Genomic DNA, 16767 nt, shown 5'->3' with positions numbered 1-16767 from the left:
CACACTACTTTCAGGTTTAATTCCGTCGGAGGAGGCAAAAAGTGGCACTGGTAGTCGAAAATACATGGCTAGTAAGAGACACAGATATTCTACAAGTGCCCTGGATTGTCTTCCTCGCAAAGACAAAGTGTGGACTAAGACAAGGACCCTAAAATGGCTATCAAGGATATCGAATCAGTGCTCAAAACAGTTTCCATGTCGGGATCTAATTTCCCTCGCCGGATGTATCGGTCCGTCCGTCCATCGTTCAGTGGTAATGACAGTTTTTTGGTTTTTTTTCCCGCCTATATTTGTGTCCAAACACTTGAGTCCAGGTGTCCTGTTGCAGTTGTTGACTTTGGCATGACGTTTTCCTTTTTTGGGTATTATCTTCACAAATGTTCTGGATCCATTCGTCAAGTCAGTGTGGTCCATTAGTCCAGGATCTGCTTTCTCCCGGGCCTTGGGCCTGTCCTCGCTTGTCGTCCTTATCGCTCCGTCATCACTCGTTAACCATGTTCGGAACGGACCCTAGCCGAGGTTCAGGGTTCAACTCACTCGAGGTCTTAAGTTGCACCTTTAAACGTTGATCTCAAAGCTGGCGTTCACTTTTTGTTTGCCCGTTTTCTAGGTCACCGCAAGGACGTGACACGGGGCCCCGGGTCTTGAGTGCTCGTCTGGATGTTGAGCTGAACGCTGTGCTAAGCAGGCGTTCCTCACCAATGCTAGCGTAGCTATCAGATATGAGTCTAACATAAAGTAATACTTGATGCCCTCTGAAAAAATATGGATGGATGGATGGATGGATAGATGGAATGATGTGATTTGTTTTGATGTGTACCTTGACACATGGAATTACAAAGAAAAGAGAAGGTAAAAAAAAATCTCTTTGAGATCTCTTTCCAGCCTTGTCATCCTCACCGGCCGCTATGTTGGTAACTGGCTGGTAAGGAAGTAGCTGTCCATAGTCTGGCTCATGTGTCAGCCCTCGACCTCCGAAGACAAGGAAGGATGAGTAAGGCTGTGGACGTGTTTTCAGGTTGAACCTTTGACTTTATCCTTGGACCTGTTTTGCTTTGAGAAGTTCCCATCTGAGCTTGACGTATAGAACAGCTGGCGTTGCGGATTGAGGGAATGACATGGAATGCAGCACTCATGAACATATGGAGAGTCTGGGTAGTTTCGTATGTGGTTGAGGTCACATCCACATGCTAAAAATCCTGATATAGTGATGGAAGAAGTAATGACTTGTTGTTGTGGCCATCCAGGTGATGTCTCTGGCGGAGGCGGCGGAGGAGAACGCGTGTCAGCTGGAGGAGGCCTTCGTGCGTTTGCGGAGCTCCACGCAGCTACTGGTGCTGCTGCTGTCACTGTGGCAGGGCCTTACCCCCGAGCAGACCAACATCTTGGAGGCCACCATGCTGCCGCTGCTGCACGACACGCCACAATTGGTAGGCATGCTCACTCACTCGCAAACTCACACTGTCTCTCTCTCTCTCTCTCTTACACACACACTTTCGGATAGGTGAGTGCGCTCCCAGTTTGCCTCCCTCCCCTCTAGCCCTCCCTGGTGTCCTCTCCCCCTGCCTGCTGCCATGCTGATAGGCCCCTAATGAGTCCTAATGACAGGTCATCAAGCCTCTAATAACCAACCGCACACACGCTGACTGAGCCAGAAGAACAAGAGAGTTGAAAGAAGAAAGGAGAGAAGAAGAGAGAGCTGAGAGCGGGGGGTCAAGGAGACCACTCGATGACAGACAAGAAGCTGATGTTCCACACTCAAAAGAAGGAAGAGGCAGCATTATACGATTCTGAAGAAAAGAAGTAGATACTACCAGAGGAGGGAGGACGCAACAAAGTACAGATGCTTTGCTCGTCTACTTTTTTTTTTCGTAACTACCCTTCAGTAGATTTTTCAGGTATCTGCACTTTGTGTGTTTATGAATCTAAAACATTTTTGACACCTCCGTCTCAAAGCATGCCCTGATCTTCCCCGTAGCTTTTATTGAACTTCAACATTCATTTGTCGGAGGATGTCTAGACCTGTTGCCCTTCATTTGATACATTGATAAAATGAACAAGTGAGACAAGGATGTCAGGTGTGATTAGGAACAAAAAAAGTCTTGGCTGTCTGCGAATAAAAAAAGTTCAACCCCGGCCCAACGCAGTGCCTTGGAGCGATCCCAACGAGCAGGCGAACGCTCCAGACAGACAACATGATGTCCTGATCTGTCTGGTCTGGGAAAATCATCGGCGGAGGCCAAGAGCAGTCACGACTGTGTGAGAACAAGCTGTACTACGCTGGATCTCCTCACCATCTCCTGAGGATTCCATCCAGATCACAATCAGTTCCTCACAGTGTAGAATTCTCTGGAAAAATTCAGTCAGGGCCATAAATACTGGAACATCGACACAATTCTAATCTTTTTGGCTCATGGATGAGAATTGCGTCCTTGTCCCAACATTTATGGACTTGACCATGTCCCTCACTTGTTTTATTGTCTGGAGGAAGAAAAAAAATATCTAGATGTTGAGGCGACAGAATGCTAACACTTCAACCAAAATGACATAAATATGCTAATGTAAATTAGCATACTACTTTTAAGACACGCTGAGCAGCAACCCATAAAAGCAGAGCTTAGAGTAATTCTCACAGCTACATACTCTGTTACTGGAGCTTAGTTGGGGATGGAGGAAGTGGGAGAAAGAAGGAAAACCGAGAAAGACATTCCCATCCATCCTCATATCATTTCATCTTTCCCCCTCTCACTCGCACACTTGAATCTATTTTAGCAAGTGAGTGCGGCCCACCTCTGGTCTCCATCAAATTTTATGGGGGCAGAAAGAGAAAAAGCTCGTTGCAGCTGTGTTCTTTTTTTTTTTTTTTTTTTTTTTTAAGATTTCTGGAATTTTTGTGTAGCTCAGCTGGATCACATTTAAGACGTCTTCACTCGATGCACTGTTGACTCCGGCCCGGTGTGTTTTGAGAGCCATGATGACTGGAACATTTATCATCCTCATCACCGTGCCTGATTGCTTGGTGGAGGTCGCTTCTCAATGCAAAACGTAATGCTCTCTCTTTAGGAACTCCAAATGTGAAATAGAATTGGTGGAGCCTCACGAAACTGTCTCTGAGATTACTATTGTACTGGATGGAGAGAAAGAGTTTGCAGTGGTGTTTCGCAAGACGGCGATCACATCAATGCACTTTTTAGCTTGTCTGAGTGTCAAGTTACTGATGGTACAGTGTTACCTCTACTTACAAACGTCTCTTGATATGAAAATTTCAAGTTATTAAACGCCTCAACAGCAAAATATTACCTCTTGTTACGAAAGAAATTTCAAGATACGAAAGGTAAAAATACAGTATGGGCTGTTAATCGCAGCTGCGAGTTTCATGAACGCAACATAGAGCTGCTCTGCCATTGGCTACTACCAAGCATCATCCTGGCATCCCATTGGCTTAGAGGGACCCCTGCCGTATGTGTCTATACGTGCAGATAGAAAAATAGAGATGTTTCTATGCAGCGTCATTCGTCTCTCGGGCCATGAGGTGTTCCAATAGTTTTACGAAAATGTGAATCACCCAGAAAAAGTGTTCACCAGTCGGGTGATCGCTCACTATGCTGACGTTCGCCTTGGACATTTTCGGAGGATTGTTAAACGCCGACAAAAGCAAACATCATCAGTTCTTGACAGAACTACAGGCAAAAACCACTTCTGAGAGAGAACATGGACTAAAGAGGGCAAAAAACGAGGATGCAGTTAAAAGTTAAATGATCATCATTTTTATTCTTTACACTATTCTTTGTTTTTTACATCATGCACAACTCATTTATTGTGCAATAATCTAATTGTAACATGTATTTGTTACATATTTTGATGCAATTTTATGCTTTAGGAAACATTTATGTCTGAATTGTGAGGGAACTTGGAACGAATTAGGGCATTTACATGGAAAATGCGTCTCTACTTTTTTTCTTCCGGAACCAATTAATTTTGTAAGTAGAGGTACCACTGTAGTTGTTCTCTTTTGTGCGTGCGTGTGTGTGTGTGTGTGTGTGTGTGTGTGTGTGTGTGTGTGTGTGTGTAAGAGAAATTGTTTTTGTTATTGTCATCGGAGGCTGAGAATAGTAAAAGTGGTAATGAGAGGTTCAAAGGATTGATCAGTGCAATGGAAAAACTAAGACACACACACACACACACACACACACACACACACACACACACACACACACACACACACACACAACTAAGACACACACACACACACACACACACACACACACACACACACACACACACACACACACACACACACACACACACACACACACACAGACATACACGCACACACACAGCAGTTCCAGAAAATGAACACGCACACAACCACATAGTGTCCCCCCCACGCACGTACACTCTCCCTCAGTAACCTTGACTTTGTGAGCGTGTGTGTGTTTGCTCTTGGGTGAGTGGGTGAATAATTGTGCGCCCGAGTGTGCCATACGAGCGAGTGAGGAACTGCGTGTGTGCCAGTGTGTGTGTGTTTTGCGTGGTCGCGCGCACGCAAAACACGATGACAGTGCATCAAAGTGACCCTCGCCCCTCCGCGTCTCCCCCCTCAGGGCTGGGAGGAGAGCTGCGACGCGGCCGTGTCTCACCTCCTGAGGACGTGTCTGTCTCGCAGCCCCAAGGACCAGGCCACCACGCTGGCCCAGGCCGGGGGTCCCATGCTGGGCCTGCCCCGAGACACGGCCCGCCTCAAGAAGCACATCACGCTGTTGTGTGAGCGTCTGGCTAAAGGGGGACGCCTCTCACTGGCCTCCGAGGCCAACGCCCCGGTACCCGCCCAGGTCCAGAACCTGGCGGGCCCCGGTGAGTCCACTCGATCTGCCCGTGTTAAAAGTCAGATTTGATGACACATTTCTCCTTCCTACTCCTTTCTCTTGTCCTTGACCCCTTTGCCTCCATTGCCTCCTCCTTCCCTCACTTCCCTTTTCTCATAGGTCCTTCCTTTCTTCCTTACCTGTCATCCTATTCTCTTGACTACTTCCATCCCCACCACACTCCCTTCCTGGTCTCCTCTGGCCCCTGCTTCTAATCCCTCCATCCTTCACTTCCACTTTCTCTAGGCTGCTCTCCTTTCTATTTCTTTCGTTGCTCCTTTTCTCTTTCCTAGAGTTCATTCTCTTCTTTTCCACTCTTCCCATCCTTCACTTCCTCTCTTTAGAGTCCAATGCTTACTCTTTCCTTTTCTCTCTTTGCCCCTCACTCACTCCACCTTACTCCCTTAGCTCCTTTGTTCTCCTGCCCCCTCCTCCTCCCTCCTTCTCCTCGAGCATCTTCTGTCATTTGTTCCCTCTTTATTTCACTCCCTACTTCCCAGATCCTTCCTTCCCACGCAGTCCCTCATCCTTCTCTATTATTTCCTTCCTTTCTTCACGCCCTCTTTCCGATTTTCCTCCTCCTCTCGTGCCCTTGTTCCCTATCCTCTTTCCTCCTGTCACCCTCTGTCCTCCTTTCCCGCCTTCTTTAGCTCCACCACCGATCCTTCACACTTTCCCCAATGTGCCGATATCAACTCATCTCCTTCGCTCTCCCTACTTCTCCATCCTTCTCTTCCTCTCACCTTTTCTCTTTTCTTCCCTCTTCCCCTTGCACCCTCGTTTCCTCCGCATGTGTGACATCAGGCCTCTGAGAGTCCTATAAAACTTTAAAGTCTGGTTGTGAAGCCGTGCTTGTAACTATTCTATTAGAACCACAAGTCAATTCATTAACTCTGTGCGTGTGTGTGTGTGTGTGTGTGTGTGTGTGTTTACATTTGTGTTTCCTTGTCGCCTCTGGCTCACAGCCGATGTGCTCTCTCTCTCTCTCTCTCTCTCTCTCTCTCTCTCTCTCTCGCACACAAACACACAAACAGGCCTATAAGCAGTAATTTATTTGCCGTCTCAGATGTTTCTTTTTCACCCAGCCGTAGAGGTACACACTTGTTTATTTTTCCAACAACACCAACGGCAAACATTTCCACTTCTCTACACACGCACGCGCGCCCACATATGCTCCCATCGTGCACAAAAAGCCCCACTTGGCCTGGGTGTTTCTGTGTAATTGAGTGTAAATGATAGCTTTTGGGTGGTAGAACATTCCTCAGTTCAACATATAGGCTAAGATGGTCACACAGGGTAATAAAAGTAGACATAAAAGCAACAATATCAATAATTGTAGCTTTATCGATCCTAGAGGTTTATGGATAGGCGCTGTTTACAGTGAGCCCTTGTTCTTTGCGAGGGATATTTTCCAGACTCACCTGTGAAAGGTGGAAATGGACAATTTAGAGAGACCATTTAATTTTTTGTCATTTAATTTCACCCCTCCCAAATGCTTGAAACACATTTAAATGTATTACAATACATTTAAACTTATCAAAGCAGTTTTAAAAATATTCCTTAACATCTGGTCTCACTCTCGTTGTGAAGAAATGGAAGGATATCATATAAAATCACTCTGAGGAAAGGAAAAGGAGACTCCAGCTTACACAGTTCTGCAAATAGGAGTGCTTGCTTCAAGCTGTGTGTTACTACCAGTTGAAGTTTACTGTAAAACCAACGCCTAAAACAAAAGAGAATCCAACATTATAAATTCAACCCTTTCACGGACACTTGACAGTGGACAGCTTTTCATGTTCTCAGGTTACAGGGTGCATGAAAGCGTCAAACACCAAAATCTAATCATTTAACTTTGTCTAACAGTAGTCTGTCAGCCTCATGCTAACATACTGTAGAATGTGAAACACACATAGGACTGCAAACAGAAAGTAGCATAGATGCTACAATAGTCACAGACCTCCAAACAGCTGCTCCTCTAACACAGGCATATATTCTCTGTTCTCTGTGGGCGCAATGGCTGTCACTAGAATTTAGTTGGGGACCTTCTCTGCCTCGGCTTCTTGCTCTGCAATGCACCTCTTCCAATAGACCTCAGTCCTGGTTGGCATGTTGTGGCACAATACTAAATTCGGATTTGCCTGGACACTAGTAGGCATTTTTAGTCGGCCATTTTTAGACGTGTGGGGCTGGTTGGAGCGAATGCTGTTTCCCTGAGATGTCTTTTAATTAAAAATAAACATCCTTCCTGTGGTAGCATCACGTCACTTTTTGAGGTCAAGACATTTTTACAGTGCACCAATGTAAAATTCACACGCTTGTTTGAAAACATTTATTAGGTCTCTGCAGAAGTTTTATGAACACGTTTGACCTGCATTTATTGGTCAATGAAAAGACGAAACGCGAGCAGCTACGTGCTATATGCAGCTACGAGACACTCAATGTGATTTTGTTTTTCAAGGTAAGCACTGTTAATGTGCTTTCTCGTAGCTGTTTGCGCTCAAATTTTTCTCTTTATGGTTATTTATCAACAAACAAAACCCAGTTACACATTTGTACTGTTTTTCAGTTTGTGGTGTGTGTGTGTGTGTGTGTGTGTGTGTGTGTGTGTGTGTGTGTGTGCGCGCGCGTGTTATTTTCACAGTGCTGTGCTGCTAGCTGTGGTTTGAGGCCAATGTCTATTTTAGACTGAAAGAGAAGGGAGAGGATGGGCTGGCTGTGTGTGTGCCCGTGCGTGCGTGTAGATAGAATATGTAAATTTGTGTGCATATGCGCTCGCATTTTTGTGCGTTTAGATCATGTAAAGTAGCCTGCGTGTGCGTGTGTGCGTGTGTGCGTGTGTGCGTGTGTGTGTGTGTGTCAGGTCTTGGTGCAGCTGTCTTTGTTGTGTCTCTGCGGCGTATACAAATTGAAGAGTGGAGCTCCCTGCAGTTCTAAAAATAAATGCCAGCCGATCAATAATTAACACAAGCCTCCGCCTCCTCCAGGAAATATCAAATATTGTAGACGTTTTCCACACATCTACACGCACACACACACACACACACACACACACACACACACACACACACACACACACACACACACACACACACACACACACACACACACGAAAACATAGTGGGGTTACAGATGAACACACTGAGTTCCTCGGAAGGTTCTTGCATCCATAAGAAGGCACTGCTTATCAGAGCGTTTGAGGTGGGGGCGCGGGTGTATTTTTAAGAGGTCCAGGAATCTTATGCCAGAATATGTAACTTTTGGAAAACCTTTCCTTGTATGGACCAAGGGAACTACAGTGGGACACTGTAATCAGTCAACCAACCTATTTATAGTGTGACAAGTCGTCACTTTGCTGTTTGGTGACATGGTGTGTACCACACGAAATGTGGACTAAAGCAAGCGAATGAGAGAGTTGTCTCAAGACATTAGAAAGAAAATTATAGGCAAGAATGTTAAAGCGAAAGGCTATTAAAAACCATCTCAAAGCAGCTTGATGTTGATGTACAGCAGCTCCTTGCGCGTGTTCTCATTTTGTATTTGTGTGGCAAATGTGGCTCTCCTCACCCACATGTGAGAGCATGACAGTGCACTAACTGCTCCATTTTTCTTTTTCACTTAACTCAAGCAAAGGCATATTTGAAGCTTGTTTGGAACTGATATTTTGGCTGACAAAACAACCGAGTGACAACTCGAAAACTCTAGAGGTGGGGCACTCTGAAATCAAAGGACCACTGTCCCTTTCAGGGTGTGTACTTTACTTCAGTGCAGGAGTTCAATCAATACTTGTACTTTGAACACAATCTTTTCTGACACATCACATATCTTTACTGTCAACCTAACTACAGAGTGCTACTGAGCAGCTACATGGAATTTAATCGTGATTTAGATTTTGGCTTCTTATGATCACAAAAACAATGAATGTGTCAAATAGTGGCGTGATTGTTTGCAGTTTCCTACGTTGTGAAAGCACCCTGAATGCACAGTGTTGCTGGCATCTAGTGCTTTTTTAATGACAGCCCACTTGGAGTTTACTGTAGAACTAAACACACAAAAGAAATAATTATACGCATGGTATGTTTTAAAAACACAACATGCCTCATTTTGGCCACAGCTAATGCTAATGCTAGCAGTTCATAGGGAAATCTTAGCTCATAGAAAGTTAGCATGAAGTTTGGAGAGTCATAGTCCTTCAAATTATGCATAGACAAGGCAGACAGGCAATAATATGACAATGCTAACACGTGTGTATTTTTCCTGATCTGAATGAATTTGATCCAATGAATAACCGTGCCCGTGACATCTTTATTTATATCGGGATTTCACAACAGCTTTAGCTGTATGGATACATAATCATGTTTATTAAACGTGATTTAAATATCAATCAAAATTGTCGTAATTATTTTTTACATAATCACCAAGCCCTGCTACAGAGAGCAAGAACCATTGCCGCTTCTGCCAGTAATATTCCGAGAACTACACGTTCTTGGTGGATTTGGTATGGCGGAATGTGTCTTCCTCCTGTATTGTCTTTATTTGTGTGTGCGTGTCTGTGTGTATATGTACTGTAAATAGCGCGAAGGCCGCAGGCAAATTGGAGCTGTCCGCACAGCCGTGTCACCCTCACGTTGAGGCCGCAGCCTCCCGGAATAAAGCAGGAATGTGCTGATGAGAAGCAAACCACACGTTGGAAGTATTTTGGGATGCAGCCGACGCGCTCGCTCCACAAGAGTGTCGCTGGGATGACAAACCCAAACCGTCCAACCCAAGCGTTCTTCCAGCTGTTGTTGACGCACCCAAACCCTTCTGTTTATTTTTATTTTGCACATTTTTTTGAGTGCAATCAAGCGGAACCCACATTGTCTGTCTTTTCGGACAACGCAAGTGCAAAAATGTCCCGACTCAAACATTCCATGAATGATGTTCTTCATCTTTAGCATCAGGGAAGGGGAAAAAAAAAAAAAAAACAGCGCACCATTTTTTGACTGCGCTCTGTCCCGCCCACTCTTGATTTTCGACAGATAATGGTAACATGGCGCTTTATATTGTAAGTCTGAGTAAAAGAGCTAAATTGACCAACAGTTTTTAGTTTAACAATGGAATCGCAATGCAAGTTTTCAGATTTAGCCCTCGATTATGTTTTGTGCATTTTAGTCATAAAGAAAATATTAGTTTTAAATAATTAAATTATTTAAAAGACAGCATCAGAAGCAGAAGATCACAACCTTTTTTTTGATTGATTTTCTCATAGTTTTTAGGGATTAAAACTTTAGACCAGGTTCATTTGACCCACAAAGGGAGGATTTAAATTTATATTAAAATAGAAGATTACATTTTAAAACTGTGACAAATGGAAGGTTTTTGTGGGGTGTGGAGAACTCAAGAGCAACGACTTACAAAATACAAAGATGCAATCACCAATACTAAATGAGCCAAGTCCCCCTACAAACAATATTCACAACAACAAACAAACACTCGGAAGTGACTCACCATGACTGAGAAAATTCCATGACTCTGGGGCATTACACCTGACAGCAACAGCAATGGAAACATTGAACCGACCCAGACAGACAGTAGACAACTAAAACGTTTCTGACATAACAAAAGCACTTTTATTTCTCATTGTGAAATTGTATTCACTTTCCATTTTGTGGTGTCTCATGCTGTGTGTGTGCGTGCGTGCGTGCGTCTTTCACCTTCACATGGAGCAACAGCTCCTAAAAGCGGCCCCCTTTTCTAGTTATAAGACTGAGGTCCATGCGCGCGCGCACACACGCGCACACACACACACACACACACACACACACACACACACACACACATTCCCACCAAAATTGTTAGACAGCGTTGAAGAGGGGGGATGCCAAAAAGTCTATGGCCTTAGAAAAACACCTGCCCAATTAAGAGCGAAGCATATCCCATTTCAAACGTGTGTGTGTGTGTGTGTGTGTGTGTGTGTGTGTGTGTGTGTGTGTGTGTGTGTGTGTGTGTGTGTGAGAGAGAGAGAGAGAGTCCCACATGCTGCGCTCTCACCAAACTGAACAAGAGTGGCTTTAAACAGGCCAGGATAAATATTAGAGGGTTTAGGCTAATCTTCACACACACACACACACACACACACACACACACAACCAAAGGGGGTTGGGGACACTCACATTCTCAGACAACTTAAGGTCGACATGATAGCAGACGCACATGCAGTCTGCAGTCTCCTCTACGTGCATTGACAGCACACACTCTCTCACACACACGCATGGAAAGGGGACACAAAGGCAACATGTGTGCCGTGGATGTTAACGGAAAGCAGCGTGAAACTGGGAATGATCGTCAGGGATGAGAGGAAATGAGGAGTGAGCCAGGAGCCATGAGGGTAGGGGGGAAGAGGGGGAGAAGGGGGGGTGCAAGGAGGAGAGGATGGAGAAGGGGAAAGCAGGGAGGAGGAGGAGAGAAAGCATGGTAGGGTGAAGTAGAGGAGCACTTGGTGGACAACGCAGGGAGGGAGGAGGTGCAGGAGACGGGGGGGGGAGATGAGGAGGGCGATGATGAACAGAGGGAGACAGGGAGGAGGGACGGACAGCAGACAAGGCGTCCAATTCATCCATCTCAGGAGCTCCTTAAATCCCTCAGTGATCCCCGGATTCCCATCGGGGATTAGCTCTCTCACACATACACGCAGCCACACACTCATTCACACTCATGTTATTCGATGGTGTTTCTTTTTCTTCTGTGATCAATCATCTGACATCATAAAATGCCTCTCAAGCTTCATTCTTAAGTTTTTTTTTTCCCCCCACTTATTCTCAACGTTCACCAGGACTGTTAGGATATATGCATAATATTTAAACAACAACCAGTTCCAAGCAAGGTCGTTTCATGAGCAGAGATGTGAAAAAACTCACACAACGCAGAAAGTAAAAACTAGGCCAAATGATGGTAAAACAATGCTCTGTCTATAATTCATATATTTATTGCTGTAAGTGTGAAGGGATGGAAAAAAAAAATCATGTTCATTTTATTTTTTGAACTAATCAGCTGCCTATTCTGAATTTCGTTCTGCCAAGTATCAGAATCCATCAAAATTAGTCCTAAAACTAATCCTAACTTCTGCCTTTCAGGCGGCGTGGAGCCCATCGCAGAGCTGGCGGGAGATGAGACGGAAGAGCCTCAGGACGCCACCAAGTTCATCAAGAAGAAACAACCTTCAAAAAAAACCAAGAAAGGTACTCCACCCTCCTCCTCCTCCTCCTCCTCTTCCTCTTCCCCCCTCCTCTTCCTCAGGATGATAATTGGCAGCTTGTCATTGAAAGCAGCACACTTTCATCCAAACACGTCACCAATGTGACAATAGGAAGTGGATCAAGAAGATGTGTGCATACATGCATGTGTACACACACACACACACACACACACACACACACACACACACACACACACACACACACACACACTCATCAACATTGAAATGCACTGAGGTTGGTTTCTTGCCTACAGCAGGAAGGTTAGTTTCTCTTTGATGGGCTTAACCTTAGTTAGCTTATCACACAGGTGTCGAAGTCCGGTCCTCGAGGGCCGGTGTCCTGCATGTTTTCCATCCCTCCCTGCTGCAACACACCTGATCCAAATGATCAGTTCATCAGCAAGCTCTATCGGAGCCTGATAGTGATCTTGATCATTTGAATCAGGTGTGTTGCAGCAGGGAGGGATGGAAAACATGCAGGACACCGGCCCTCGAGGACCGGACTTCGACACCTGTGGCTTATCATGTGTGCATGCGCGTGTGTGTTTAGTGGTCATCCTCCCTGGCGTCATCAATAATGAGAAAAGGGCGTGTGGCACGCACACGACACGCAAACACATCTGTGGGAACTGTGACAGCAGATCATTTTGGGAGCTGATCGGCCTCTTCTTCTTGGTGTCAATTACGCCGCATCTTCTAAGCGGACCTCAGTGCTGCCCGCCATGTTGTGGCACATTTTGGTACTGCACTGATGGCACATATTGCTCAATTCCGATTGTAGGAATGTGAAAACACATCAAAACGACCGTTCGAAAATGTGCCATAGGACGGGGATTCACCTTAGTGTGAAGCACTCGATTTCATAGCACCACCACTCCCGTCTCCGCCATATTAAGCAGACATGGCCCGAGGCTCTGGCGTCCCTCTGTTCACCTCATTCGCCTTGATGAACAGCGTGTGTAGTTTCAGGACAGGAAGTGACTTTTGATTGACTTGAAAGGCATCAGAAGGTGTCTTGTGGGCGGGCCGTCACATAGGAACCACCTACACCATCCTTTCATATGTTCAGTCTTTTTAAGACACACTTCAAAGACGTCTTCCTTCCGATTCTGCAGCCCACCTGGGATTAAACACCATGCGCGCGCGCGCGCACACACACACACACACACACGCGCGCACACACACACACACGCACGAACATGCATTAGTTCTCTATTTGAACCCTCACAATGCAGCTACTGTTTTATTTATTACTAATTGCTAACAGAAGGCCCATTTGTAACGTCTGCTAATTGCTAGCAGCGTGCCTATCTATAGCATCTCTTAATGGCCAAGGGCACGCGGCAGCGTATTCAAACTCTGTGGAAACACAGCCGCACATTCAGATTAGCCACAAACATGCGCTGTTAGCATCCAAGGCTGGCTAATGTTTATTTGGCGCACAGGATGGTACCTATTAGCAGGCAACATTAACAATTAGCTGAAAGTGTTAGCATGATGGTGGAGCTCGTCCATCAGCTGCGTCAAAGCTGTTACCTGAGTTTGACCAAGGTCACGACGGTTAACTGCAGTAATAGTAAGTGCGTGCGTGTGTACACAAACAGCTTGAGGCATGGTGTCCTTGCTGATGTGACAGTAGAGCATTTTGACACATGAATGTTGTACAGGCAGCACAGCGGACAAGTGGGTAGCACTTCTGCCTCACAGTTCTCAGGTTTGGGGTTTGATTCTAATTTGTTCGAAACTGAATGTGAACGTCAATGTTTTTTTTTTTAATAGCTACGTGCGCCATGAAATTACATTTTGACCAATTCTTCGACTGGCGTCTTGTCCAATTTTTTTGCCTGTATGTGGTATGACACACTTGAAACACTCATTTATTGGCAAGCATTCTATTTTACATTGGAATATTTTTCTTTTTGATGCGCTCTTCTACTGTAGTTTCTAATTATTTGAGTGTCATAAAACCAGGAACTGGTGTGCGGACGTGAAGGTATGGCGTCACGTATTACTTTTTCCGCCAGTCAGCAGTAAATCTCTCGCCTCGCCATCGAGTAGAGGGCTGGCTTCTGGTAATTTGGTTGGGGGGTGAAATGTTTAAATTCTATGTTTTTAGCTTTAGTTGCACGTTGGAGCGCCGCAGGAGTTAGTATTTTTGCCTCTCCGGGGGGGTTCCGTGGCCTTTAAATTGGTGCGTTGACTAAATTACAGCTGGTTTTCTGGAGCATGCGTCCCAACTCAAACATATTCAGTGCGTCGTTCTCAAAATAACTATATTCACGTTAGGCCGCTCTATCTCGCCCTCCGTGGGTGTCCTGAACCTCGCAAACCCAGAACGCACCCAACGTCCCCTGAGGAGTATTTGCTTGGTGGATAAATGTCCGACAAATGTCCTCATCGGCAGGAAACCAAGTGGTAATGTTTACTTTATGCTATGATGCAATGCAAGGAAAACCAAATGTGGTCATTCAGTGAGGATTACGCGTCGTGCGTTGAAAGCAACTACGTGGCTTTGCTTTTGATAAGTCAGATTCACTTCATGCTGACAAACACTACAAAACACCAAATATAAGATAACAGAGCATCAGCAGTAGGGTTTCATAATCCTTTAAGAAATGGATATTTGAACACAACCAGTGGAGCAACACACATAGCCAGATAATATAACAATGCTCATAGGCATATATTCTTTATCCTCTGTGAAGAACAACTATTAACACGGCATGCTGAGAAGCTGGGACGTCCCCATGTACAGCATATCCATATATTTGTGTTGCACTGTCCCAGGTTGCCAAAGCGCGCACACCAGAAGCAACAGCATGCTCATTTGAATTGAAATGTTAAAAAATGTGACAAAAGCAAGTTCTTTCTTTGCATACTATTTAACTGCGTCATTACTGAGTGCTATTTTTCTTAGTCTGCAATGCATTACAAACATTTTTATTGTTTTGGAACTCTGCATTAGATTGTTGTTTGTTTAGCTTTATTGAACACGTCTGTATTCTTGTTTTCTTTTTTTTTTTTTCTTTCCTGAAATTCCCTTCATAACGTCCTGAGCACTTCTCTATAAAACATTGAATGCAGGATTCGTCCGAAATGGTGTGTGTGTGTGTGTGTGTGTGTGTGTGTGTGTGTGTGTGTGTGTGTGTGTGTGTGTGTGTGTGTGTGTGTGTGTGTGGTCACAGTAAACAAAAGATGAATTGGAGCTAATCAGTCTCATGTGGAACATTGTGCCGCTTATCCTACTTTTCCCCAAGGTTTTAACATATCGGCTGGTAAAGAGTGTTTTAAGAGTCGCGACATTGCCATGCGTGAACCAAAGAAGCGCCGGCGCGCTGTGTTGACAGAGCGCTGACGGGCTTTAATGCGAGCATAATGTTGCGCTAATGTCGCTGCCGCCGCATTATCTGATTGGCTATTTTTGTGCCACATCAAATGCTGCCGGCTATTATGTAAACATGTTCCACATATTTGTTGTCATTGTCACCAGTGGAAAGTTCAATGTGCTTCTAAGCCCCCCCGACAGCCGCTAGCTCCCGTCACCGACCTTCATGAACCTTTGCAAGCGTGTCTTTAATCTGACTTTGATGGCGGATAGACACCGAGATCCGATCACATTTGAAACTTAACTGGACATTAACGTAAATCATAGCCTGTCATTTTGTCGGCAGACAAACATGGTGCAAGTTTTAAATATTGATGGACAGAGCGAGAATTTCTTGACGTGAAAAACATGGGAAAGTACAAAGCTTGCTGGACATGGAAGAATGTGGGACATGGTTAATATTTGGAAGGATGTAACGATATGGGAAATATGTAGAAGGACGGGATTTGTCATTGGACGAACATGGTGAAGATTTTTGACGACTTTGGTTAGATTAGATTTCTCCCCGTTCCTGTCAGCCATCTCCCTCGTGTCGACCAATCGGCTCTCTCCAGCCATTGGTGTTTTGTCCAGGTGTGCCTCATTGTCTCGCCAACTTGTGGGAACAACGTAGAGAAAATATAAGTGAGGAAAGATTTATGTCACAATGTGAAAAGCTTTGCAAGAAATGAAAGACACAGGAAAGCCAAGGATAAATATGGCAAAGACATGCCAATATGTACGGGAAAACATGGAGGAAAAAAAAAACGATGGGAAAGTCAAAGTCATGGAAGAGCAGCCAAAGTCACGGGAAAATGACACGGACCTCGCGACTGGCGTAATAGAGATGAGCCTCGCGGACAAAGCGGCCATCCCTTTCTGAGAAGCCGTTCATGTTTGGCTCATGAATAGCCTACGACACGTAACGCATAACACGTGTGGCGGGGTCGCGTCCAGTCAGCTTGTCGCTCCTCGGGGAACGGCCATCGGCGCTGAATGGCCTCCCTGTGGGATGCCGGTGGAGGAAGTTGAACTTCCAGAGTGGAGGAGTCTCAACTTCACACTGTGCTGCTGCTTTTCACATCACAAAGCACAACAAAGCCAAGATGTACTGTACCCTTCACGACGTAGCACTACACGTGACGCTACTTGACGTGACATTGCAGTCAGTAATTTCGTCGTCGTCATACAAGATAGACATTTGCCTTCCCTTCCCTCGAAGCACACAGTTGTGAGGATCACTTCGAGTCACAAATGTTCCTTTATGTCGTTCCAGGTTGACCACTAAACTTTAATATGCAGTG

The 16767-nt window shown here is 45.1% G+C and overlaps 1 protein-coding gene across 4 annotated transcripts in view; it reads left to right on the top strand.

Moving 5' to 3' along the window:
- Positions 1–16767, top strand: part of bbs9 (Bardet-Biedl syndrome 9) — a 96619-nt gene that overhangs the window by 44646 nt on the left and 35206 nt on the right. For all 4 annotated transcript variants that reach the window (XM_019863801.1, XM_019863800.1, XM_019863802.1 and 1 more), the window contains 3 exons: positions 1248–1430; positions 4605–4854; positions 11978–12082. In XM_019863801.1, coding sequence (XP_019719360.1) covers positions 1248–1430; positions 4605–4854; positions 11978–12082 — 538 coding nt within the window. The remainder of the gene's footprint in view (positions 1–1247; positions 1431–4604; positions 4855–11977; positions 12083–16767) is intronic.

Source organism: Hippocampus comes, unplaced genomic scaffold (genome assembly GCF_001891065.2).
Source record: "Hippocampus comes isolate QL1 unplaced genomic scaffold, H_comes_QL1_v1.1 scaffold249, whole genome shotgun sequence".
Taxonomy (NCBI): Eukaryota; Metazoa; Chordata; class Actinopteri; order Syngnathiformes; family Syngnathidae; genus Hippocampus; species Hippocampus comes.
Note: the sequence above shows the minus strand (reverse complement) of the source record. Positions and strands in the feature narration are given on the sequence as shown.